Source organism: Papaver somniferum, chromosome 2 (assembly GCF_003573695.1).
Source record: "Papaver somniferum cultivar HN1 chromosome 2, ASM357369v1, whole genome shotgun sequence".
In the NCBI taxonomy this organism is placed as follows: domain Eukaryota; kingdom Viridiplantae; phylum Streptophyta; class Magnoliopsida; order Ranunculales; family Papaveraceae; genus Papaver; species Papaver somniferum.
Genome location: NC_039359.1, coordinates 79036792 through 79063413, shown reverse-complemented (window position 1 = coordinate 79063413; position 26622 = coordinate 79036792). Strand labels below are relative to the sequence as shown.

Sequence of the window (26622 nt, the reverse complement as noted above, 5' to 3'; positions counted from 1 at the left end):
TCGATGTACCGGGAAGGTTCTTCTTCGCGGCATTAGGAAGGGTGGTCTCTATCAACTTGATGTTTCATCTCCAATTCCTCAGGCTTACATAGGAGAGCGTGCTAGTTTACAAGCCTGGCATGCTAGAATGGGTCATCCAATGATGCGCACAGTTCGCAAAGTTATTTCTCAGTTTTCTCTTCCAGTTTCAAATCAAACTATCAGTTTTTGTTCTTTTTGTCATGAGCATAGAAGTCATAAATTACCTTTTCAATCCAGTACAACAGTTTATTTGAATCCATTAGATTTAATTCTCTCTGATGTATGGGGACCCTCTCATATTTTATCTAATGAAGGATATAAATATTATATTATATTCATTGATGCGTATAGTCGTTTTACTTGGATGTTTCCTATGTCTCAAAAATCTGATGTTTTCTCTATATTTTTCTTATTCCAAAAGCATGTTGAAAATCTTTTTGGTCGAAAGATAAAAATATTTCAATCTGTTAATGCTGCTGAATATCGCAAACTCACTCCACGTCTTCAAGAACTTGGAATTTTCCATCGTTTTTCATGTCCACACACTTCTGAACAAAATGGTTTGGTTGAACGTCGTCATCTTCATATTCGTGAAACTGGTCTTACTATTCTTAACATGGCCTCTGTGCCGTCTTCATATTGGTATGACTCCTTTTACACTGCCTGTTATTTGATGAATCGTGTCCCTTCGACTTCTGTTAATAATTCTTCTCCATATGAAGCTCTTTTTGGTATTTCGCCTGATTACACTTCTCTTCGTGTATTTGGTTGTCTATGTTATCCTCACTTGCGTCCGTATAGGTCTCATAAGATGGATGCTTTGTCTTCTACATGTGTTTTTATTGGCTATAGCCCCTCTCATAAGGGTTATAAGTGTCTTCATATTCCTACGGGTCGAATATATATCAGTCGACATGTTGTTTTTGATGAGACTGCCTTTCCCTTTGCATCTGCATCGTCACCTTCGCCATCGTCGACTCCTTCACAGGTAATTCTTCCCTTGTCTGCTCTTCATAATTTTGCGCCGTCATCAGTGTCTATTAATCATGACACGTCTCCAGCTAATCATGAGCCGCCAGTCTCCAATCATCAGCCGCCAAACTCTGTCTCCAATCATGAGCTGCCAAACTCTGTCTCCAATCATCAGCCGCCAAACTCTGTCTCCAATCATCAGCCGCCAAACTCTTTCTCCAATCATCAGCCGTCTGTCTCTGTCTCCAATCATCAGTCGTCACCTACTGTTACTTCTCAGCCGACAACATCATTCTCTAATCATCAGCCGCCGGTTTCTGTTTCTCATCCTCAGCTGTCACCTGCCGTTATTCTTCCGCTGCAGTCAACACCTGATGCTGTCGATTCATTGTCTTCTGTTCCTGATTTGTCCGACTCTCAGTTACTGTTGCCGTCTTCTTCTGCTGTTCAATCTGTAACTTCAACAGATCCTTCTCTTGTTACACACCCGATGACTACAAGAGTTAGAGATGGTATTTTCAAACCAAATTCACGATATGCTCTCATCTGTGATTCAGTTCTTGAACCGTCTTGCATTTCTCAAGCTCATAAGGACCCTGACTGGCGCACATCATCCGACGATGAGGTCAATGCATTACTCCGAAATGGTACTTGGTCCTTAGTCCCGTATCATCCTTCTATGAATGTTATTGGTTGTAAGTGGGTTTTTCGAATCAAGCGTAATCCAGATGGTACCATTGCACGTCGTAAGTCTCGACTAGTTGCCAAAGGATACAATCAACAAGAAGGAATTGATTACTCTGAAACGTTTAGTCTGGTTGTTAAACCATGCACTATACGTATTATTCTTACATTGGCTTTATCCTCAAATTGGCCCATTCATCAACTTGATGTGCAGAATGCTTTTCTTCATGGAGAACTTCAAGAGGAAGTCTACATGAAACAACCTCCAGGTTATGTTGATTCTCGTTTTCCTACACATGTTTGCAAATTACATCGTTCTCTTTATGGACTTAAACAGGCTCCTCGTGCGTGGTATCACAGACTTAGCAATTTTTTGTTGCAAATTGGTTTTGTTACTTCCAAGTGTGATTCGTCCTTGTTTATTTATACTGGGACTCATGGTGTGATCTATTTGTTGGTGTATGTGGATGATATCATTGTCACTGGCTCTAGTACTACAGGTATTACCTCTATTCTCTCTCGTTTGCAGCAAGAATTTGCAATTAAAGATCTTGGTCAATTATCCTATTTTCTTGGGATTGAGGCAATTCGTACTTCTTCGGGGCTCTTTCTCTCGCAACACCGTTATGCTCAAGATCTTCTTATTCGAGTAAAAATGGATGGCGTTAAACCAATTACTACTCCGCTAAGCACTTCTGGTGATGTTTCCTCTGATCGTAGCACTTTATTAACAGATGCTACTGAATATCGTAGCATTATTGGAGCTTTGCAATATTTAACTTTTACTCGTCCGGATCTTGCGTTTGTTGTCAATAAGGTTTGTCAATTTATGCATGCTCCTACAGAGTTTCACTGGGGATTAGTCAAACGTATTCTTCGTTACCTCAAGCATACAAGTACGTTTGGCATACTCCTTAAGCCATCCCCTTCTCTACAATTATCTTTCAGTGCATATACTGATTCTGATTGGGCTGGTTCTCTTGATGATCGTCGTTCTACAAGTGGATATTGTGTTTATTTGGGTGGTAACATTATTTCTTGGAGTGCTCGTAAATAAAAGACTGTTTCTCGTTCTAGTACTGAAGCTGAATATCGAGGACTTGCTATTGCTACTGCCGAAATTATGTGGATTCAGTCACTTATTTCTGAGCTTCGTATATCCACACGTTCTCCTCCCATATTATGGTGTGATAATCTTGGTGCAACTTATCTCACAGTTAATCCTATATTTCATGCTCGGACGAAACATATAGAAATTGATTATCACTTTGTTCGTGATCAAGTAGCTTCCAAGCTTCTTGATGTCCGTTTTATATCCTCTAAAGATCAAATTGCAGACATATTTACCAAACCACTTTCTAGTGATCGGTTTTCTCTTTTAAGGTTCAAGCTTACGGTTCAAGATAACCCGTTACGCTTGCGGGAGGGTGTTAACACAACGTGACTTCATGCCATACATAGCAGTCCTGTATATTTGGAAATCTCTGTATATTAGGGAATTGTGTTTATTTGGGAAAGATAGTATCTTAACCCTCAAGTTAGTTATGCATATATATGCATTGAGTCTCTGTATATTCTGTGTATTCAAAATCAATAGAAACTGTCTTGTTTAAACTTCGTCATCTTGTCTCTCTTCTCTTCAGTTAAAACCTAACAGTTAACCCTTAAACCTAGGAGTTCTATCTTATTGTGGTTCAAAAAAAAAAGTGAAGTCTATTTGTTAACACTAGTGCTCTCTCTTAACATGTGCCCGCGGGTGACCTAACAGCGAGATTGAAGAGGTGAACAATTCAATGCTTAAAAAATGAACTTTGCGTTGAACCATCGGGCGCTATGGTTTTAAGTAAACATTACAATGGAGAGAGGAACGTATAAAGTAAGAAAACTCAACTTATTGTCACCAAAAAGGAGACTATGTCAGTGAGTGAGTGTGGTGATTTTTTAATGGTCCATGCTATACCTATGAGTCCTATATACACGTCATGGCCTCTTAAATGGGGTGATTAAAAAATGTGGAAGGAGGGTAAGCACGTGAAATGGAAAGAGAAATCTGGTTTTATAACATGTCACTGGTTGACTATACTTTCCATAATATTTATTGTTTCTATAGGTAGAAATAGTGTTTAATTAAATAGAAGGAGTAGAGAGAGAAGTGGATCAAAATACCAGTATCAATTCAATTTTGAGGCGCTGTTTGGTTCAGCGCAGTCAGTTAGTTGACTGGTCAAGCTTTTAACTGTTCCGCATTCAGCGGGGTCTATTCAGCGATTAGATGCTAGATTAGCACTACCGTAAGGGGTCCAAAAATAAACTACCATATAGTTCCCAGTCCCCACTCCCCAGCCAGTAATCTTCAAAACAAAGCTCTCGGTCAGTCTCTCTCTAATGAACCTAGACACAAAAACGATGTCAGGTGAAGAAACTGAAGGAGTTTCCAGTTTCACTGTAATTAAACTCCCAACATACCAGAAACTCATCAATGGTACTACTAATAATCAATTCCCATCAATCATCACATCAAAGAAAACATTGAATTTATCTGATTTCATTAACACCATACAGCACCAAAAACCATGGTTAGAATCACTTGTACACATGAATGGAGCTCTTTTATTAAGAGGGTTTCCTGTATATACAGCTCCGGAGTTTAATCAAGTTGTTGAAGCTTTTGGGTATGATGAATTACATTATGTTGGTGGTGCTGCGCCTAGAACTAATATTGTTGGGAGGGTTTTTACTGCTAATGAGTCTCCCCCTGATCAGAAAATCCCTTTTCATCATGAAATGGCTCAGGTTTGTACTTCTTTTTAACACGGGTCTTGCTTTATTTATGCAATTCACTTATTTTCTTACTGATAGGTAGAAATTATGGTTCATTTGCCCTTGTTTTCATAGTGATGGTGCTGTTTTTAGGGCAAGATTTGGTGAAACATTGTGGGTTCATTGAATTATTTGTAAGCATTTTGAGTTTATTGCACTTTAACAGGTTCCTGAGTACCCATCAAAACTGTTTTTTTATTGTGAGGAAGAGCCTGGAAAAGGAGGAGAAACTCCAATAGTTCTTAGTCATGTCATTTATGAGAAGATGAAAGTTAGATTTCCGGAGTTTGTGGAGAAACTAGACAAGGATGGTTTGATATATACTAGGATATTGGGGGCTGAAGATGATCCTTCATCGCCTATCGGACGCGGGTGGCAGTCTACGTTCTTGACTAAAGATAAAAGCATAGCTGAAGAGAGGTTTGGCATCTCCTCATCTGATATTACTTACAGATATTTGTAATCAAATTTCAGTTGTAGGCCAAGGTGTTATAATCTAATGCTAAAGACCCTGACTCTTAGAATGCAATTATCTTATCAATAATGGGTTCATACCAACATTCATGTCTAGTTGTTAAGGTTTTGTCATGATTGGTGACCTAGTTCAAAGTTATGACATAATAAAAAAAGTTCATATTCATTCTAAAACTAGTTACACAGACGATTAGAGTACCCCTCTTTGCTTTACATTGCTTTTAGATTTCGTTTATTATGGGGTTGTTCTAAAAATTGGAAAAGATGTCATTATGCAGTTTTTATCTATTGGTCTAAGTCTCCTGGGTGAATGAAATTTTTGGCTCTATCTGACTCTCTAACTTGCTTAACTTGACTCAGGGCTGCTCGCTTAGGTATGAAGTTGGAATGGACGGAGGATGGTGTGAAATCAGTCATGGGTCCGATCCCAGCTATTAAATATGACAAAACAAGGGGCCGCAAGATTTGGTTTAATAGTATGGTTGCTGCGTATACAGGTTGGAAGGATGGCCGCAATGATCCCGTGAAGGCAGTCACATTTGGGGATGGTACCCCTTTGCCATCTGATGTCATACATGAGTGTCTTAAACTCCTAGAGGAGGAATCTGTTGCTATTCCCTGGCAGAAGGGCGACGTTTTACTTATTGATAACTTGGCTGTTCTCCATTCTCGAAGACCATTCAATCCTCCCCGCCGCATACTAGCATCACTCTGCAAGTAATATAGGTACATATTCACTTCCTTGTCTTATTTCAAGTATATTTGCTCCTATAGCATCTGCTAAATGGAAGAAAGTGTCTATATGTTCCCTTTTGCTATACCAAGGATCTTTGCGCCAAGAGTACTTGAAACCCACCAACCTTAGCAGGAAGTTTTTCCCTAGTTTACGCGTTCAGAAGTGTGTTTGACATCCCCTTATTGTATTATTGTAATGATGGGGTTCTATTTGCCCCATATGATTCCAGCATTATTTCGTATCTTGAATGTGTATACTGTAATGACGCGATAAAGGAGTTACCTCCATTCAATCAAACATTGTTTTCTTCATTTTCTCGACCACTGTCTAACTTTCGTTTCCTATGTAGATTATATTATTATTTCACTATGTCACTCTGTGAGAACACAAAGTACAAATAAATTTCAATGAGGGTTTATAATTAGAAAAAGAAAAAGGAAAAAAACAAAATATTCAGTGAGAACTGGAAATTTCTTAGAGGAGAGCAATCACTTGGTCAGAAGAAAAGTTATCGAATATAAATTGTAATTGGAAGTTGCTTAAAGAAGTAGTCTTACAGGAGTTATATATTAGTACATTTCAATAATGCACAAGTTACACTAGCAATCTGAACCATGCTCATTACAGTTTTGCTCGGTTCAGGAGTAGAATTGCAGGGACCATGGGGAGTAAGTTGTGGGTTCATAGGTTATTTCTTTTTTATTGCGCTCTTCGCTATTCCCGAGGTAACAGATGATACAGGGTTGATTGCTTTTCGGATTTTAAAGATGTTCCACGCAGTGCCTGCAGCATGCCCTGCAGTGGCAAATACATGTTCTGTGGCCTCACCTGCATTTTCTCCATATCTGTTTCCAAGAAGCCATAAATACCCAATTAGTAGGTGTAGCAAATTTAACCCTCATAGAGGAAGCACAGAGGGAAACCGAAGTTAAGAAAATTTACATGGATGCAACTAGAAGGTAGAATGTGTTAGGACCCTAGTGGGTGTGGAATTGGGTAGTTTATAAGTTTATGGGTTCCCTCAACTTGTAGAACTGTTCACGAGATGAAGCCACAAAAGGAAGTGTGACTAGTCTATGGGTGTTAGATTTCAACGGCAGTGATCGATGGGGTAATTGCATTTTGAGTTTCCTTACCTATTGCTGACCGCTGTAGTTGCAGCTTTGGATGTAGCAGAAAGAGCTTGTTTTTCAGCAACTTCAGCTGCATCAAAAATCCTGTCTGCTCGAGAAAGAAACTAAAATCATTTCCTGTCACTTATACCCGACTGATATTGCAATTTTTTATGTGTGAATAGTGTTTTACTTACTGACAGCATCGAGCGAAACCAAGAGGACCTCTCCAGGAACCATAGCTAGAAACTGTTTACCAGCTTGGGATCTAACTATTGGTCCCATTACTGACCCAGTGGCATACCCAACGGTGTTAAGCACAGTCTTGCTCAGTTTTTCTGTCATCTTTGAAACTGTCCTCACCCTGATAAACAGCAAAGCATATATGTTACATCTTGTGTACTTGATTGTCGCTATTTCGATAGTCAGATTTATGTTTAAGAGTGTGCAGAAAACAGTAAAGAAGGATGAAATTGGATTCGGGAAATATTATTGCTTGTAGAGGTTACTTATTTTGCAGTTCTTTTAGTGTGTGTTGATATTACCTTTTTAAACCCTTGTTGAGTCCACTCTTCTTCTTCGTACCATTTGTGCTTTTCTTGTTGCTGTTGTTTTCAAGTCCTAAGTTACCTTTCTTTTCCTCAGCTGCTTCAGTTATTATCATCGCACCTCCCTTTTGAACCTGCATTTATTATATGGCTGTTTAGCATTTAGCTGTCTTACTAATCTCAGTTAGCAGAATCTGAACATTTGCTTACCTGTTTGGTGTAGGCATTGCTCAACTTGAAAATACCTTTAATAATCTCACCAGTTCCAGTTGCTATTGCTTTTGCCAACACTCCATTATAATCTTCAATCCTTGGTGCAAACTCTTCCCAGTTAAGAGGCCGAACATCCGAAGTATTTTTGGTAGTGGAAGAAGAAAAGCCAGAAAAGCAAGAGTGTTCTTTTAGAAATGAATCAAGATTACTCAAAGTACTACCATTTTGTTGAGAGAAAGTAACGCCATAACTCAAGAGACTTTTATCTTTCATCGGCAATGAAAACAGGTAATCAAGCTCATCTAGTTTCACCACTGGTTCATCTTTTGTTAAAGGCCACTGAAGTTCATCACCAACTTTAACTAAAATAGCTAGGGGAACATTCTCGTTAGAGAGCTTAACGAGATTAAAGCATCCTTGAGCAATTTCTACAGTTTCTCCTTCTTGAACTAAGTTAACTGTACATCCTGGGATTTGCAACAGCAACTCTTCTTTCGGTATTCTGGCAACTTGATCTGATTCAATTGCAGTTTCAAGTGCAGGTTTGTTCGAACTCTTACTGCTAAAATTCCAGAAGCACCCCATTGCGTCTTGTGATCTTGTATTTGTGTTTTAACTTTGATGCACAAACAAAATGAAAGAAAAACTTTTATTAAGAGAAACTGATGAGAAGAGAGAAAGGAAGATAGCTGTGCGAGGAATAAAGAAAAAGATGCTTTAGGAGAAAAGAAGAAAATGTCATCCATTTTATATTCCATTTCCCCCCCTGTGGAAATGCTTCATACAAGGCAATGAGACTTTTGGCTTTCGGTTGGATAATTTTCTTATGTTTTCCTCTGTGTGTGTTCCTATTATACCTATTTGGCTCACAAGTACAACTAGCTTGCTTTGTAAAGATGGTTTTGTTTTAACAGGAAAATGTTCTGCCAGGTGATTAGATTTTTGTTGATTTTCTTGAATATGACCTGTTGGCCTGTGGGGTTTCCTATCTTCTGCTCATGGTACCAATGATGATGGTAATGGCTATAAAATCAAAAAAGAGGAGAAATGATGATCCTTGATTTTAGTTAGCGGCCCAAATTGCGGGTTCTCGGGTCCAAAGTAAAAGTTTAAATGCTGTCTTCCACCATTAAGGAAAAACAAAAGAAAGTAATTAGATGAAATGACGGTAAAAGTATCAAAAGAGTAAAGAAAACAATAGGTACCCAGGAAAAGTTAATCCCCATCCACACTAGCATTATCGCTAAACAAGTTTATCAAATAATATTCACCAGCAAACTCTATAAGCATTAGCTATATTCAATAGACAGATTCATCATTTTTCTAAAATGACATTACAGTTCTTCGTCCAAAAGAAATTAAACCCTTCATCATGAGTTGTTCATCTTTACTTCTAGATTACATTCGGAAAAAACTTCTCACATACAAAAAAACCAAACATTACAGTAAAAAGCTAAAAAGAATACAAGAAAGGTTTGAAAAGAATTGACAAAGAAGTAAAGGAAGGAAGAAAGAAGAAGATACATAATTACTATCTTTTCAAGCACTTAGCTGCTAACTGTATACACACAGAAAAGAAGATAAGGTGGCGACTAATTGGTGAAACGAGAAGAAACTGAAAACTTACTCTATCTTCCTTGCACAAGTCCACTAAATACTTGGCTGTTTCCTGCAAGGGTTGCTTCCCACTCTACAGATGATAGAAGGATTTGTGATAGCGTTATTACAACTTGTTTCATATCTGGCCGTAAAATTGGATCCTCGTCGACGCACTGCTTTGCCAACATCGCAACCTACAGAAGAATTGTAAACAGCACAACAAAGAGGAGATCAGATGAATATTCTACAAAGAAACCAGGAGTGAGTTATACTATGGGCAACTTCAATTCAGTAAAAGGTGAGTTACGAACAACTTCAGTTCTTCCTTCTTCTATTTTCCTCTATTCTTGTTTTCGCTTCCCTGTATATTATCTTTGGATAGGCAACCTCACTTTCAGAAAACCCACTGGATATTTACTGTTTTGATATCAAGATAACACCTCTTATTTGTATCACAGTGAATCAAGCGCGATGACTACGTTCTTACTTTCCGATTGGAGTTCTAATAGGTGTGAGTCATCAGCTGCAGTGATTTTGGCCTAGAGAAGCTTGCGGAATATCCAGAGGACCACCGCTGACAAGTAACAACTGGGCTACCATTCAAGAGCATCATGCATGGGTAAATCGACTATAGGTAACCGTGATTCTATTATCTAATTCTTTCTTTGCCATTTCAAGTCCCGACTTTGTGTGTTTTCAGTTCCTGGACATCCATCCTATATTGAGATTATCTCATGATTTTCATCTCGCCTTGCCATGTTTAATTCTTCACCGAATAAATAAGTTGATAACGACCTCAGAAACGGGGTAAGCCTATTATCCGATAGTTAGCATGCATATTTCGCATTCTTGCATAATACACGTAATTTGAAACGAATAACAAGAGGTTGATAATTACCTTGTAAACACAATCATAGGGATATAAGTCCATCAAATTTGGATCAATGCATTCCCTCAAGCTTGTCATACTCATTGAACTTGTGGAATTCTTAAGCGCCGCTAACATCTGAAAATAAGCTAACATTAGAAACACTATAAGATTCACTAATAATTGTGTAGTACAAGTGGTGAACTGTCATTTTTTATGTCAAATGCTGGGTACAACTCATGATATGAGTGCCGCTGGGACTGGTAAATCCAGTGTTTTAAAGTTAGAAGTTAGAACTGTAACAAAAAAAAAAAAAAAAAAAAAAAAAAAAAAAAAAAGAAAAGAAAAAACAAACTGTTAAGAACTCGGTACATCTAAGCTCTTCGCCTTTTGGCCAATAACTTAAATATGTTGTTTGGAACTTCACATCCTAAAAGAAATGCCCATCATCATTTATATATTTCTTCCATGGTATATTCTCACAATTGTTGTTGCTACATATGTGCTTCAACAATAATATACCAAGCAGGACATGTTATTAACTATACCGGAGCTTTATCCCTTCATCGCAGTTACATTCCCTTTCTATGACATGTTTTATATGTTTCAACTTTCTAATACATCTTTTGTTAACTTTTCTTACTTAACCACCTAGCTGTAAGTTCACGACTTCCAACCATGACATAAAGCCCCAAAATGGAATCTAAATACTGAAACCCAAAAATTTCAGCTTATATAGATATCAGAACCGTTGCTCTGTAACATGAGTTTAGGGAAACTGCAAAAGGTAGAAACCTACCAAATGCCTTCTTGACAGCCATAGGGGCAAGTTGAAAGTTTATATTTTTAAGCTTGACTAAATGCTTCGAATAATGTTATTTTACAGAAAGTATATATTTCTGATTTATAGCACACTCGCTCGTAACAATATGAAAAGCGTAGACTTACGATAGATGCTAATGATCGTCTTTCAGGGTTTTTATATGCTGGGCCATCATATCGCGTAATTGCTTCCTTCCCTGATAATAGCTCAAAAAGTACAATGCCAAATGCATAAACATCACTCTTCGTTGTAGCCCGCCCATCACTCAAGTATCTGCCAGAAATTACAGTTTTGAGGCTTTAATCAAATGCAAGTTTTGGTAGACCTCAAAGGTCTAAAGCATAAAAAAGTACATTCACTTACTCTGGAGCCAAGTAACCAAAAGTTCCAACAACTTTTGTCACAGATGCTTCTCCTTCACCTGTTTTCCCAACAAGCTTTGCCAGTCCGAAATCTGAAATCTAAGATGCAAAAGAGGATACATTTAATGATATCAACAAATAATCCTGATTACACGTGATAATATCGAGATGGGTCAAAACTCCATACCTTTGCCCTGAACGAATTGTCAAGTAAGATATTGCTCGTTTTGATGTCACGATGTACATAATGAGTTTTAGTGTGCTCATGAATGTATTCCAAACCACGAGCAGCATCAAGCGCAACCTGTACCCTTACAATCCAAGAAAGGGACGAATTACCTGAATAATACAGTCAGTAGCAAATGTCAGGAACTTCGGACCAAATAAATTCTTACAGTCTAACATTAAACAGTCTTAAGTTGCATATATAAATAATGTCACTCGGTAAGGAAACGAAGTTCTTACCCTTGTTGTGTGGATCATGCAAATGACTTCCAAGTGAACCCTTCTGAGCATGCTCATAAATAAGGAACAGTTCTTCATCACTAGCCGCATAGCCAATCAGTTCTACCTTGACATAATTAAAAGACACAAGGGTTAAAATGCAATTCAGATATGTAGCTCCAAATTAGATGGTGTCTAAGCATCGTTGGCATTGGCTAAAAGTACAGGGAGCATTACCAAATTAGAGTGATGAACTTTGCATAAGACTTTCATCTCTGAAAGGAACTCCTTAGTTTTCATAGCAGCCATTCTCTTGATTGCCACTTCCTGAAAGGGTTAAAATATCTATCATTAGAAACACAGGTAGCTTGACTACTTCAAATGACCAAATCGCTCGTAATGCACCATCAGCAAACTAAAATAAATTGGCGCACCTGGTCACGAAGAACTGCATAATACACAGATCCGTATGTCCCATGGCCAAGAAGAAATGAATCAGAGAAGCATTCAGTTGACGAAAGAATCTCATCATAAGTGAAAACTACGGGTTTCTCCATATCGAATACATCAGCTCCCACAGCTGAAAAAGATAACATGAGCTCACATTGGGTAACTAGTTTGTATAACAAAAATGGTAGACGAAATAGAAGGAAAAGCCCAGGAGAATCACGTTGCAAGTAGCACAGACAAGATGTACCAATTATAATATTTAGTTTCTCAGTGTCCTTTGACCTTTCATTACAGAGGATCCAAGGGTTTTTCCTATCATGAAATCAACTTAATGTACACTAAACATTCTGTCCACAGTCCCACCTCTATTGTGGAGCTCGCTCATACTACCACACATTTTAAGCTGATGAGGGAGCCAGCGGTATGTACACCAACGTGAACCTTCCAATTAAAATTAGTATATCTCACAACAACGATGTCGTGAATCTCATCATAACAAAGATGTTGCTTACAGATAGATTAAGTAGGCAACTGTGTTGCATACTACATATAACTACAAAACATAGGTCGATAAGTACTGCTGGAGTAAGCTTAGTAGGTGGAAATAATGTAAATCAGTCCTAAAGGTCAAATGGACTCACTATAAGCTCTACAGTACCAAGACATTTTCAAGACTAAATGATGATAAAAACTATGTTACCTTTGGGAATATTGCTTTGCCGATTGCCTGATTCCTCATTATTCGGTTTCCAGTCCCTCCCTGAAGCACAACAGAAACTTGACCTTCCAAGAATGTGAAATTTGTGTGGGATTTTTCCATTATCCTTTGCACGACTCTTAGAGGCTTGGCAGTAAACACAGATGATGATGGTGACACAAATCAAAAGAAGAGCACACCCGGCACCCCCTATAACCCATCCATATGGAAAGTGAGATTTGTGATCCACTTCAGTTGCTGCAAAAAAAAAACAGTAAAAATGAGTCATTAACTGTCCATCCACCAAAAATTCACTAATAAAAATGAACCAGACTGTGAGGCCACGGATACTTCAATGGAGTTGCAGGTTTTTATCTCTGTCTATCAACTTGACACATTTGATTTAGCTGGTGTCACAACTGGACAACTCAACATGGTGACCCTGGCCTTCACATGGGTCCACATGAGAGTACTGATACAGGATAAGAACTACACTTTGTTTTTGATCAAATTCAAAATAATGTTTCCACGACTTCAAGCTCACACAACTTGTGTGAGCTTGCATTATGTTATTTATTTTATTTTCATATGCCTACCTTGTCTTGGTCGCATGATGTTGCATTAGTTAGTTTTATTATATTTATCATTCAATCAGGCAGAATATAATACTTCCAACAGTCCACTAGCTCCTGTGGTAACTTGTCCGGAACTTCCAAACCCAACACCTAAAAGCAACAACCTTCCATACCTATTACAATTTCATCTGAGGGCGCGGGAACTGGGGCGGGAGACACCGTCTTCTGAGGATAAGGGTCACCAGGAACTGCAAAAAAAAAAAAGTAACGACTACTGGATAAGGGTGCAGGAACTGGACAGCAATCAAATAATGGCTCAGAGTAAGGACAACCATTGACAGGCAAATCAATTTGCTAAATAAATGATACAATTGATAACATTGTGATCCCTACAAAGCCAAATGCTCTAAAGAGTTCACGCCACACACAAAAAAAAAGATCTCACTTTCTCTAAATTGTTCAGATACTGAACATCAAAAACTCGAAAGTAACCAAAGCACTGAAAGCGGACACCGCGAATTAGCATGCAATAAATTTTAAGGATGTGTTCTTTACATCTCCTGAATGAAATGTCCTCTAGGTGTATCACATGGACTCACTAGCCTTATTTGACAAGCTCATTTCAGATTCAAAACACACCTATTTCCACATAAAGTAATAAATACCACTTCATCGCATCGAAAATTCGCGACAAATTACCTACTTTGAGCTTCTTATTATCAAACTTATAAACGCAAATCCTAATTTTGACTTCCAAATTTGTATGCTGAGCAATTAAACACTGAAAATGATCAGAAATTTCAATGAAATCAATAAAATCACAAACCTGAATCAAGTGGAATGTAATAAAGATCACCAACAGTAACATTATCAGGATTAGTAATCCCATTAAGCGTTTCAATACTCTCCATACTAACACCAAACCGACTCGCCAACGATCCAATACTATCCCCATCTTTCATCACATAACTCATCAAATAATTCCACAATCCACTCGAACAACCACATAACAACCTCAACGAAATCACAGCACCGTAACGAGCCGTCCGATTCGACTCGTTAATATAAGCAAGTTCCGCATAAGCTTCTCTAACCATATCATAAACTGATCCTTGATTCTGTCTCACCGTATACGTCGTCGTCGTCAAATACTTATGAATCGGTGAGAAACATGAGCAGTTTTTCTTAATATACACATAGTCACGATTATTTCCTTCGATTGTTATATCATTTGGTAACACATCAAACATACTTTGAATCACTTCCAGATTTTTTTCTTCTGCATTTCCTCCACCTCCTTGTTGTTTATAATTGTAAGCTATAAATGATGTACAAACTCGAGATGTATCTGAACAATTCAGCGGTGCCGGATATGAAAACGCAGTGTATGACAACGAGAAAAAGAGTAATAAAAACGGAATCATCAGTTCACCAAACTTCATCGGAAATTGTGACGACAGTGAGCAAACAGGTTAGATGAATTTATACTGAAATTGAATGAAAATGGAAAGGATTTTGATGAGAAACTTGAGATTACAGGGAAGAATAACTAAAAGAAGGAAAATCTGGAAAGTGAAAGAGAAGGTTCTGTGTAGGGAGTACAGAAATGAGCGTGTACTCCTCTCCTCTCCTTCCCTTCCGGCTTGTTGATGGCGGTATGGGGGAGATGGAGATGATGAGTGAGTGAATTTCACTATGTGACATAAAACCGGGAGATTTTTTAGGTGGTTGTTGTGCTTGTTAATTGCCCTTAGTTTTAAATGGAATTACGAGATTAACACTGGGATTAAAATCACAAGAAAGTAGTACTCTAATTTTCTTTTGCTTTCACTGACTGAGTCAACACAGTGCTTGACTAATTTTCGTTCTTGCTACAGCGGTCAAGTGAGTGTTAACAGATCTCCGCTATTTTCGGTCTCAAAAAGTCCATGGTAACCGTTTCCGACTCTTATCCAGTGAGTGCGGCAAGGATAAGAACGTCATTTTCTAATTTAAATTGAGGTAATAAATTGGAGAGGGCAGTTCAGGAATTGAGAGTCTGATTTTATTGTTTAACGAGGCAGGTTTTGGGAATGCAAAGAAAGAAGCACAGATTGCGAGAGAGAGGCTGAGTGAGATAAAAGAGAATATGACAGGTGTTGGTGGTGTTGGCATAAAGAATTTAATACTACGCCCTACTTACTAGACTACAAAAGAGCGCATGTTGCTCTGAGATTCTTTTGACAAACTTATTTTGTAAATCGGCGACAAAAACAAATTGCCGATTTTGACATCTCGGTGGAAACCACAGGTCATGTTTGACTTTCAAAATAAGTCGTAATTCTTCTTTCTTGTCGTAAACTAGGAATTACTAGTTAATCCACTATAGGAAGAATCGGTTACTGTGTAATCCATCATCAGAAAACAATTACTCGTTGGTCCAAAAACATGCTTTTGGACCAGATTTTTTATTCTCTCGTCTAGCATACGTGCAAGGTGTTTTATGTGTATTTCATAAATGTCGTAATTGTCCCTCCGTCCAATCAATACCTAACATAAAAACACGTCAAGCATATTATTTTTATTTTTCAGATCTGAATCGATTAAGAAGAAAAAGACCGAGAGCAGATTCATGAAGAAGAAGAAGATATAATTCAATTGAAGAAGAAGAACAACAAAGAAGAACAAGATATCATTCCATTAATAGATCGGCGAAGAAAAAAAATAAAGAGATATGGATTTAATCAATATTGGGATTCTTAACTTTTTAATCTATTTCCTCGTCTGGATCTGTTATTCAACATTGAAAACGAAGGTAGTCCATTCAAAACGATATGATTTAGTTTATTAAAGTGAAGATTAATACTCCTTTCGTCTCCGGTTAGTTTTGATTTCAATTTTTTGTTAATTTTATCTTTGATCAAATTGTTTTGGGTTTTAGGTTCGTATAAAAAAGATTGGGAGATTTTGTACGATCCTACAATAACCCAATTGTTTTTCTTTTTTTGTACATATTTTCATTCAGAACATATTGAATCATCAACATTTTCCTTTTATACATATTTTCTTTCAGTACATATCAACATGTATTGTTGGATCATCTACTCTTTTTTCTTTTGTACTTTTTTTTTCTTCAGTACATATTTTCCTTGAGTAAATATTAATATGTATTGTTGTATCAATATGTACTATTGAATCATATACTTTTCCATTGATACACGTTTTTGTTCAGTACATCTGAAAATGTATTATTGGATATGTATTGTTGGATCATCCACTCTTTTTCTTTGGGTACGTATTTTTCTTTAGTACATATCAATATGTAGTGTTGGATCATCTACTCTTTTTTTCTTTTGTGCTCTTTTCCCCTCAGTACATGGTTTCCATGAGTACATATCAACATGTACTATTAGATCAATATGTACTGTTGAATCATACTTTTTCCTTCAATACATATTTTCCTTCGGTACATATCAATATGTATTGTTGATCAATATGTACAATTGGATCTTCTACTCTTTATTTTTCTTTGTACTCTCTTCTTCTACTGTGGTATTTGTGTATTCTTTGTATTCTTCGATCTTGTTTTTACCAGGATTCACCAAATGTAAATTTCTCCATGGTTTTAGTAAAATAGGGTTTTCTTCAATCTTTTTTCAATATGTATTATTGATCAATATGTACAGTTTGATGAGTTTGTTTGATTTTTTTGTTTGTCTGTTTGATGATTTCCTTTTTAACATTTCAGTTTGTTTGGTTGGTTTGAAAATTTGATTTTTCATTTTGATTATTTTTTCTCTAAACCTAATCATATTTTAGTTTATTTTTGTTGTTTTGATTTTGCAGTTTTCAATATTGTTGATCGAGAAGAAAGAACGAAGAAGTTGTAGAGAAGAATAAAGAAGGAAGTAGTGGGAGGAAACGGTTAAAGCGTGAGTGAGGATAGCCTGGTAACTTTACATATGTTTAAACCTTTTTGGACTAAAGGATAAATGTTTAATCCCGCTGGACTAGCCACTAACCCGGGTCGGGTTTAGTGGACTAAACAGGAAATCCCTCTATTGTAAAACAAAATACAGAAAATGGGTCATATAGCCAAAAAGGCTCTTTTTCTGGGCCAAATGGACAGTTAGAATTTGGCCTGGGTCAAATAGCCAATGAAATCTTTTTAGTGTGGAGAGACATTACTACCCTTTTGTAACCGTTCTAACCCCACGTTTTCATCAAAACCTCCCACGATCTCCCTCTCTCTTCACTAAAACCACAACGTCCTTCATCCCCACGTTTTCACCCCAGCGTCCTTCATCTTCATCCCCACACAAGAAATCGTTTTCATCATCTTCATCTTCATACCCAGTTACCAGAAATCGTTTTCATCTTCTCTTCAATTTCATCGTTTTCATCCACTGTCTCACAACAAATTGAGGGGAATCAGTTTCATCCACCATCAACAATACTAGAAACTGTTTTCATCCTCCGTCTCTAATACACAATTAACTCTACAACAATGGTTTCAGTGAATTAGGGTTTCAATAATTTCAGTGTATTGGGAGATTTTAGGGTTTCAATCGATCTGTTTCAGTGTATTTGGAGAGTTAGTGTTTCAATCAGTTTCCACAGAACGTCTCCTATAACTCGTAAGTTTTCAAACCCTAACTCTTTTTTGTTATTAATTTCAGAATTGCATGATTAAATTTTTGAATTGGTTGTTTTAATTTTCATTTTGGTTGTTTTAATTTGCATCTGGTTTCATTAAGTATTAAACCAGTTTAAAACAGGATGTAACTGATTTGTTTCACTGTGAAATTGGTTGAAGTGAAATTGGATCTGGGTATCTGATTTGTTTTAGCAGGGTTTAAACCAGGATTTAACTGGTTTCATCTTTTGTTAATCTGTAGTGTATATTGTTTCCAGCAGATTAACACTGGATGAAACCAGTTTCGTTCAGGTTTAAAGATACATCTGCGGTTAATATAAGACTATTAGTATGTTGTGAATGGGATGTATGAAAATCTATGTTATGGATTGAACGAAATTGGGTTTGCATCTGGCTACGAAGTGATGCTCAGCAGGTGTTTGAAACTGGGTTTCATCAAATTTTAAATTAGAATGTAAATGACTTGTTGGTGGTATTAAATTAATGATTAAATGGGTTTACATCTTGTTATTTAATTGTTTTTAATTGTTAAATTGCTTGAAGTGAGATTGGATGTAATTTGGTTTTCATCTTGGCTTGAATCTGGTTATATCAACTGTTTCAGCAGGTTTACACTATTATGAAACTGATTTCATCCAGGTTTAGTTTGTAGTGTATGTTGTTTCAGCAGACTAAGACTGGATGAAATCAGATACATCCAGGATTTTGCTACTTTTTAAAGTTAACTTTTGAAGATTTGTATTAAAGTTAGGTCCTATTTTAGCTTCATGCCATAAATCAGTTATTCTGAAACCTGCTGAAACTTGGTTTCATCCAAATTGTTGCAGGAAGCGGTAGCAAGAAAAGTAAGAAGAGTGTTGTTGCTGAAATTACGTCCAAGAATAAGCATGATGTGAAAGTGGGCGGAGAGTCTAGCACAGGGGATATGGAACTTGTGGATGCCGAAATGGATGAAGACAAGTTAGAGAAAAAGGAAGGGAAGAAAACGTTCCGATCAAACCTGAAACCGACAGTTGAAGTGCTGGAAAAACTGGTATTTACTGAAGCACAAGAGGTTGTGTTAAGGAAGACTAAATTCTGGAACTTTATTGAGGCTATCAAACAAGGTAAGGTGGGCAAGGCTGAATGTAGCAAAGCTCCAAGGGCGTTAGAGTTCATCATAAGAAATTTTGACCCGAAAGAGTTGGCATTCAAGATTGGTGATCAAGTTTTCAAGACCGATGCAAATCATCTTGTTGTTGTTTTCAAAATGCAGAGAATATGTATGAGTGAACAAGATAAGAAACTTTATGGACCAAAAGAAGACCCAAGTTTGAAAACTTCTGAATTTTACAAAAAGTACTTTCTTGAGCCAAAGAGAAGGGATGAAGAGGAGAAAAAGAAAGATGAAAAGAAGAAGGCTGGAGCCAAATAGAAGAAAAGGAAAGAGAAGAATACTGGGGACAAGTTGGATAAGAAAATACATTGTCGAAGGAATACATACTGCTATGGATGAAGAAGGAACAGAAGAAGACTTGGCGAAACTTTTGTTGTTGTTCATGTTCTGTACAATATTCTTCATAAACACTGGAGGTATGTATGTCCACTACAAGTATTTGAACTGCCTACAGTCAATCGACACCATTAACAAAGTATCTTGGCCCGATCTCATTCACGAGCATTTAATGCAAAGTGTTAAAGCTGTATACGAGACACCATACTCTATCAATGGTTGCAGCTTCTATTTGCTGGTGAGTATCGTCTTCTATCTTTTGAATATATTTTTTCTTACGTTAAATGTATCATGCAGTGAGTAACATCTTATATATTATATTTTGAATATATTTTTGTTTTTGCAGTTATAGATTTTTGAGCAAATGAAAGGCATTAACAGAAAAGACAACAGTGATTTATGGCCAAGGTTTGCAAGATGGGACTTGTATAAAGTATCTTGCGAAATTGAGGGGAAGCTTGAAACTCTTTCAAGCAGTGAGGTAAAAATCTTGTTGTTATTATAACTGGATGAATCCAGTTACATCTTGTGTTGATGTTGTTTAGATTCATTTTTAAAATTTTATCCCCTATTATAACTGGATGAAACCAGTTACATCTTATGTTATAAAATGATGAAACCCATTATCTACCAAGTTTCATCCTGTGTTATTAGTGGATGAAACCCAGTTACATCATGTGTTATGATAAATTTTATGTGTTTGCAGGTTGTTGACTTTGTTGGTAGTTGGAGTCAAGAGGAGAAACAACTATGCTTGTTTGGTGATGAAGAAGAAAACACAGATGAAGATGATGTTTCCAAGTTGAAGAATGAACTAGCTGAGAAGGACAAGATTATCCGTCACTTGAATGACGAGTTGGAAGCAAGGAATACAGAATTGGAAGCAAAGGAGGCTCAGTCCGAAGCAAAGGATAAGACAATCTCAGACTTGCAAAGTGAAGTGGAAGCCTTGAAAGCGCAACTCAAGCCTCAACCGGGAACTCAACAAGCTTCCTCTCAAGAGATTGTTCTTTACACCACACCTGAAGACTATTTCAACCTTAACATCACTCAAGAGATGAATAAACCTGTGGAGGAGGATGTTCCTAAAGACGACATCACTAAAGAGATGAACAAACCTGTGGAGGAAGATGGCAATATTCCCGAAGCAGAACCTATAACACCAGTTCCTAGAGCAGAACCTCTAGCACCAGTTCCTACATCAGAAATCAACCAAGAAGAAATTGTCGCAGCAGAACCTCTGGCAGTTATTGGATCGCTTGAGAATAAAGTGAAGAACGTATATAAAAGGGCTAGAAATAACAAGTTTGTATCAGATGATGATGAGCGTGCAGAGAAGAAGCAGAAGGACAATAAGTTGAGGAAGTTAACAAGGAACAACAAGCTGTGGAAAAATTACTCGATGAGCGGAATAAGACAAGCTGAAGAGAAGTTAATAAAGGAGTACTTTGTAACTGGAAAAGTAAGGTATGTATCCGCATTCTTTTGTTGTTGTTTTTTTCATTCTACTTTTCTTATTTATGTAAAAGTACTGCTAAGTTTATACTAAATTATATGAACTTGTTTAAATGCAGCGACTGCGTTTAATTTGGAGTCCAATGGAGGTGTATGTATCAGTGGAGAACACATCCAGCAACTTGTTTTCAATCATCCATTGGTGAACACTATTTTGGAGTTTAAAATCGAAAAATGGAGACAATTGTTTCAATATGGCGGTGATACCAAAGGATACTCCAAGTCAATCTTTCTCAGCGCGCTTGCATGGGTAAACATTTTGAATACTACATTTTAAAATAAATGAACTTAGGTCTGCAATTTGTTTTCATATAACTTTTAAGTTAGTGTAGGATGTACCTGGCTTGCATCTGTTGCTTGAAATATAATTCTCTCACTAGTGTAGGATAAAACTGAGTTTCATCTAGCTATTATATATAGGATGTAACTGGGTTTCATATGATACCTGCAGAAACTGGTTTTCATCTAGCATTAATGACAGGATGTAATTGAGTTTCATCCATTTAAAAAATATGGATTAACTGGTTTTGATTCAAATTTGTATTCAGGCTGATGTCATTGCGGGAGATGAGTTGGACGCTGCAAAAATGATAAATGCTGAACTGCAAAAGATTGATGTCGAAACGCAACACTTGTTCATCCCAATGCTGAATGAGAAAGAACATTTCACATTGCTTCACCTTGACATCCTTGGAAGAACTTGGACACACTACAATTCTCGCCTAGGTTCTTCAAACTATTTAAAAGAAGCTCAAATGATGGCGGAAAGAATAAATCATCTCTTTCAAGTTCAAATTCAAAGTACTAGTATGGATGACGTTGATGTCGTCGTTCAATCAGATTGTCCACAACAGTGCGAAAGGTAGGTCGTTAACTCTTTGAACTGAGATTATAACATACAAACTGAAACGAAGTTTGAACCGACATTACATTTTTTTTTCCATATCGTTAAACTGACATTACATATTCATTTGTCTTGCAGTGATGATTCGATGATGTATGTTATCTACTACATGGAATGGGCAATGACAGACGGTTACTCCTTTGAAGGCAAAGATACTATTGGAGAGGAGATGGGCACAAGACGAATCAATCTGGCATATGAAATCCTAATTGATGAGAATAGCTGCTGGATTGTTTGATGTGTTTAGGTTGTTTAGAATTTTTTTATTAATGTAGTTCATTTGGTAGTACTTTTTTTTTTTTTTGAACTATGTCTTCGCATACAGTTGTGATCCGTGGATTCGTCTTAATTAAAATATGAACTCTTTTACTGAAAAATGCCTATACTTCAATTTCATGATGGTTGTGTTTGAATATGTTATCCAGAAATGATTAAATTTGCAGGTTGAAAATGTAACCAGGCTTGGATGAAACTGGTTACATCCTAGCCTGTATAAAACTTCAATTTTTTTGTCAGATTGTAACCAGGTTTGGATGAAACTGGTTACATCAAAGCCTGTATAAAAACTGTTTTCAGAGTGTGCAGGTTGACAAAAAATAGTTTTTTCTGTCCATATGTGATGGATGAAATCCAGTTTCATCCTGGCCAAAAATCTCATTTTTTCCAGAATAGGCAGGATGAAACTGGTTACATCCTATACAATTAAATTTGAATCTTCGCAAACATTCAAATTTTACAGTGAAAAACTGAAGGGAATGTACAATTAAACAATCAACATAAGACTAAAAGATATATACTATAAAAATGAAGAGAAATACTTGAAAAAATAATTCCATAAGATATATTTTTATGAACAAAAGAAACAATCCAAGGTAAATACTAGTTGCGAAAATATAATTCAAGGTAAATGAATCTTAAATGTGCAACAAGAGGCTGCAGAGAAGAACAAACTAATAAAAATATCATGGTAAAAAGATAATAAAAGATATCATGGTAAAAAGCTGCACAAAAGAAATGAAGGCTGGAGATGTTCTTAAGCAGGTACTTAACGTTGCTTTTTCGCAGGAGGATGAGGACACGTCGTCTTGTTATGATGTGCCTGAGTATGGAAGTTACCGCACGTAATTGGTCTCTTGAAACTTGCACTACCTGTGTTAGGAATCCGCTTCTTCTTCGGCCTACCATGTTATTTTCCTACGACAGTTGGTGGGTTCACGAGATCTCCAGTAGCAACATCAATAGGCTTGTCGTAATCAGGAATGGGCTTGATAGGACGATCATACGAAGCACGGAAGCTAGCAATGCTGAAATACGGATTAATGTACTCGTAAACATTGATGTTATTTGAATGCATACACGCAATAGCGTGATCACAAGGGACTGCTCAGTAAACCAAACCCTACAGCTGCACTGAAACTTCGGAATATTAACAGCATGTGTGTGCTTTCCATCAAAAACTTCCCACTCGATGTCACCAGACTTGGTTATTCTCCACTGGACACCAGCACGAATGGAAGCCAACACTTTTTTCTCTAGCCTGAGACAAATGAATCCTTTATACGTCACCCCCTTCCTCTTCCTTGTACTCATTTGTTCCATAATTTTAAGTCTGATCAAGTTAACAAGTGTTGCAATAGGCATACCTTTTGCTTCCTTGATCCAAGAGTTAAAGGACTCTGCAATGTTTGAACACATGTCGCCGTAACGACAGCCCAGACAATGTGCATTGGACCAACATTCCACTGGAATCTCACTCAAGAATTTGTGAAGACCATCACATCCCATATCCTTCAACTTTTGCATACCCTGATCAAAGCCTTCATGAGTCGATGAATAGAAACATTCTTTGAACAAACCCATCACAACACAATGCTCTCCCTTTTTCTTGTTGGTCTTACTGCGGACATTATTCTTCAAATGCTGGTAACACCAAGCATGATAGAAAGTTGGGAAAACATCACGAATCCCTTGGATCAAACCCTCATGGCGATCCGAAATAAAAGTTAGTACACGAGGACCCAAGATAGATTCTAGTTTCTTCAAGAACCAATGCCAATTCTCAACAGTTTCAGCTGATACGATACCATATGCCAGAGGAAATATTCCTACAGAAACAAAACAAACACAAAAAGAAAAAATCATATCAAACTGACTGAAACTGCTATTGTACAGAATGAAACTAGTTTCATTCTCTAGTCTGACTTCACCAGTTAAGGATGAAACCGGTTTCATCCAGTGATAATCTGACATAAATTCTTTTTTATGACATCAAAAATAAAAGAAGACGTACCATTATTCGCATTCTTCCCGGTAGCCGCCATAAGACAACCCCTAAATTTTCCAGTTAGGAAAGCTGCATCCAAGAACAGTACCGGGCGACAATATTCGAAACCAGAGATGCAAGCATCGAAGGCTAAGAACAAACTCTTAAACTTGCCACCTTCAACAACTAAATCATCCCTACTACCTGGATCGTGTTTCTTCACGGCTTCACACCACCATCTCAAGTCAGTGTATGATTTAATGTCCTCGCCATACAATTCCTTGAAACATAATTCTTTCCCGGCATGCGCCTGATCGTAGCTCACTTCCAACCCATAATCACTTTTGAGTTCTCTAACAATATCCCTGGCTTTCTTGTTGGGATTATGTTCAATCTTCTCAAATATCAAACTCTTGATAAGTTCGCGCGTAACCAGATCAGCCTTTGTTCCATCGCTATAACCAGCACAACATTTATGTTCCCCGTTATAGGCCTTGAGGAATAAGTGACCCTTCACATTGGAAGTCTTGGGAGCTGCATGGAATATCCAGTCGCATTCCAATTTCTCCTTGTAATAACATTCCACCGTATATCGTTCTGGATTGCTCTTGACGACTCTCACCCTGCGACCAAAAAAATGGTTATATTTCTCAACAACTAGACGAGCTTCATCTCGTCCTCCATAAAAATCTTGACCAACACCTTTTATAATAAACTCCCATTCAGCCGCCTTGCAAGATCTTTTAATTGCCAACTTTCCATTGTATGTACGTTCTTGAGACATGGGGATATCTTGAGAAGAAACAAGCTCTTGAGAGGAAGGAATAGGTGACTGAGCTAAAAGAAACTCCGTCATTGTAGATGTAGGAGTAACTTTAATGCTGCTCGGAATATGACAAGGATTAACCAACTGAGCTCTGCTAGGGTCTGGTGCTAAAAGAAACTCGCTCATTCTACTGCTGCTCGGAATATGACAAGGATTAACCAACTGAGCTCTGCTAGGGTCTGGTGCTAAACGAAACTCGCTCATTCTACTGCTGCTCGGAAGATGACAAGGATTAACCAACTGAGCTCTGCTAGGGTCTGGTGCTAAACTAAACTCGCTCATTCTACTGCTGCTCGGAAGATGACAAGGATTAACCAACTGATCTCTGCTAGGGTCTGGTGCTAAACGAAACTCGCTCGTAGTAGGTTCACGAACAAAATCAGGAGCACGAGGAGGAACGCGTTCAAATAAACGAAGCTCCAAGAAAGACAACTAGTTAACAATACACAATGACAAGAAAGAACATAGCTTCACATCACTGTCAACAACATTGCTTCTCCCCTCATAGTCAAATACAAACTGAATTGAGTCCGGTAAAATGATATTCCAATAAGAACAGACATGCGCCTTCAACTCATCAACTGTTGACTTCGTAGTAACTTGGTATGGACACGCATCGGTACCCCGGATAACCACACAGAGAAAATGACGATCCATCTTCAAAAGGAATATATATAAAAACAAATCTTCTGAATCTGGATGTATTCAATTGATAATATGTAAACAAATTAGCAGCAGTACATACTAATTCAGTTCACATCACAATTGAACACACAAAATTCACATCTGTGTATATTGCATTGAAAATCAGATTACTAAACCCTAGAAAACATGATTCGAGACAAACCCAAATAATGGACAAATTGAAAAATTTACCAGTCACATAATCAACTAAACCCTGGATATTCAAAATCAACAACTAAAATCAAAAATTAATCATCAACAACTAAAAATTGCTTCAAAATCGACAGAGAAACTTCAATTGGACAAATTGAAACTTACCGATTCGACGCTATTATAGAAACTTCAATTGCTTCAAAACTAACTCAGAAACATCGATTAGATGAAACTCCAATTGACGAAACTTCGATTAGATGAAACTTGGATTCTACAAACGTATTAAACAATCGCTAATCATCATGATTGATAAACGAGATCTGAAGAAAAAAAAACGAGCTCTGAATTGCCGATTTCTGCAGAGCTCTGTGGGAAGGGAAGAGGAGGTTCTGCAGAGCTCTGCGGGAAGGGAAGAGGAGGTTCTGCAGAGCTCTTGTTTGGTGATGAAGAAGAAAACACAGATGAAGATGATGTTTCCAAGTTGAAGAATGAACTAGCTGAGAAGGACAAGATTATCCGTCACTTGAGAAGGAGGTTCTGCAGAGCTCTGTGGGAAGGGAAGAGGAGGTTCTGCAGAGCTCTGCGGGAAGGGAAGAGAAATAAATTCTCTTTGAAAAGAAGGGTTTAAAAGGTTAGGGGGTATTTTAGTTAAGAGACATTTTTTTTTAATTTTCCTGGCCAAATATCCAAATAGGCCATATAAACAGAATATTTCTGATTTTTGGCTATGTAAATAGTATCAAAAGCTAAG

The 26622-nt window shown here is 37.3% G+C and overlaps 4 protein-coding genes and 1 long non-coding RNA gene across 6 annotated transcripts; 2 read left to right on the top strand and 3 right to left on the bottom strand.

The window, feature by feature from the left end:
• Positions 1-4014: 4014 nt before the first annotated feature.
• On the top strand, positions 4015-7727 carry LOC113348140 (clavaminate synthase-like protein At3g21360). Of its 2 annotated transcripts, XM_026591846.1 has the most exons (4): positions 4015-4470; positions 4664-4917; positions 5332-5697; positions 7591-7727. In XM_026591846.1, exons 1-3 carry the CDS (start codon positions 4063-4065, stop codon positions 5690-5692), a joined length of 1023 nt encoding a protein of 340 aa, XP_026447631.1. In that variant the 5' UTR covers positions 4015-4062; the 3' UTR covers positions 5693-5697; positions 7591-7727. The 2 variants fall into 2 exon arrangements, with proteins under 2 accessions (XP_026447631.1, XP_026447630.1); XM_026591845.1 differs by lacking the exon at positions 7591-7727 and having other exon boundaries at positions 5332-6018.
• Positions 6204-8195, bottom strand: LOC113348139 (senescence/dehydration-associated protein At4g35985, chloroplastic-like). Its single transcript, XM_026591844.1, has 5 exons — positions 7578-8195; positions 7365-7501; positions 7017-7183; positions 6844-6928; positions 6204-6552 (listed from the first exon to the last, which is right to left on the bottom strand). The coding sequence occupies exons 1-5, from the start codon at positions 8163-8165 to the stop codon at positions 6396-6398; spliced, it is 1134 nt and encodes a 377-aa protein (XP_026447629.1). The 5' UTR covers positions 8166-8195; the 3' UTR covers positions 6204-6395.
• Positions 8196-8874: 679 nt separating this feature from the next.
• Positions 8875-15069, bottom strand: LOC113348138 (lysM domain receptor-like kinase 3). Its single transcript, XM_026591842.1, has 11 exons — positions 14225-15069; positions 13572-13646; positions 12827-13081; positions 12111-12256; positions 11914-12003; positions 11698-11803; positions 11420-11571; positions 11234-11331; positions 10996-11143; positions 10078-10185; positions 8875-9373 (listed from the first exon to the last, which is right to left on the bottom strand). The coding sequence occupies exons 1-11, from the start codon at positions 14838-14840 to the stop codon at positions 9209-9211; spliced, it is 1959 nt and encodes a 652-aa protein (XP_026447627.1). The 5' UTR covers positions 14841-15069; the 3' UTR covers positions 8875-9208.
• Positions 9336-9998, top strand: LOC113348141. The gene is made up of 2 exons (XR_003359506.1): positions 9336-9477; positions 9638-9998. It is a non-coding gene; the product is annotated as an uncharacterized LOC113348141 (long non-coding RNA).
• An 8062-nt stretch (positions 15070-23131) lies between the features above and the next one.
• Positions 23132-25064, bottom strand: LOC113351451. Its single transcript, XM_026595432.1, has 3 exons — positions 24236-25064; positions 23357-24050; positions 23132-23249 (listed from the first exon to the last, which is right to left on the bottom strand). Exons 1-3 carry the CDS (start codon positions 25062-25064, stop codon positions 23132-23134), a joined length of 1641 nt encoding a protein of 546 aa, XP_026451217.1.
• Positions 25065-26622: the final 1558 nt, after the last annotated feature.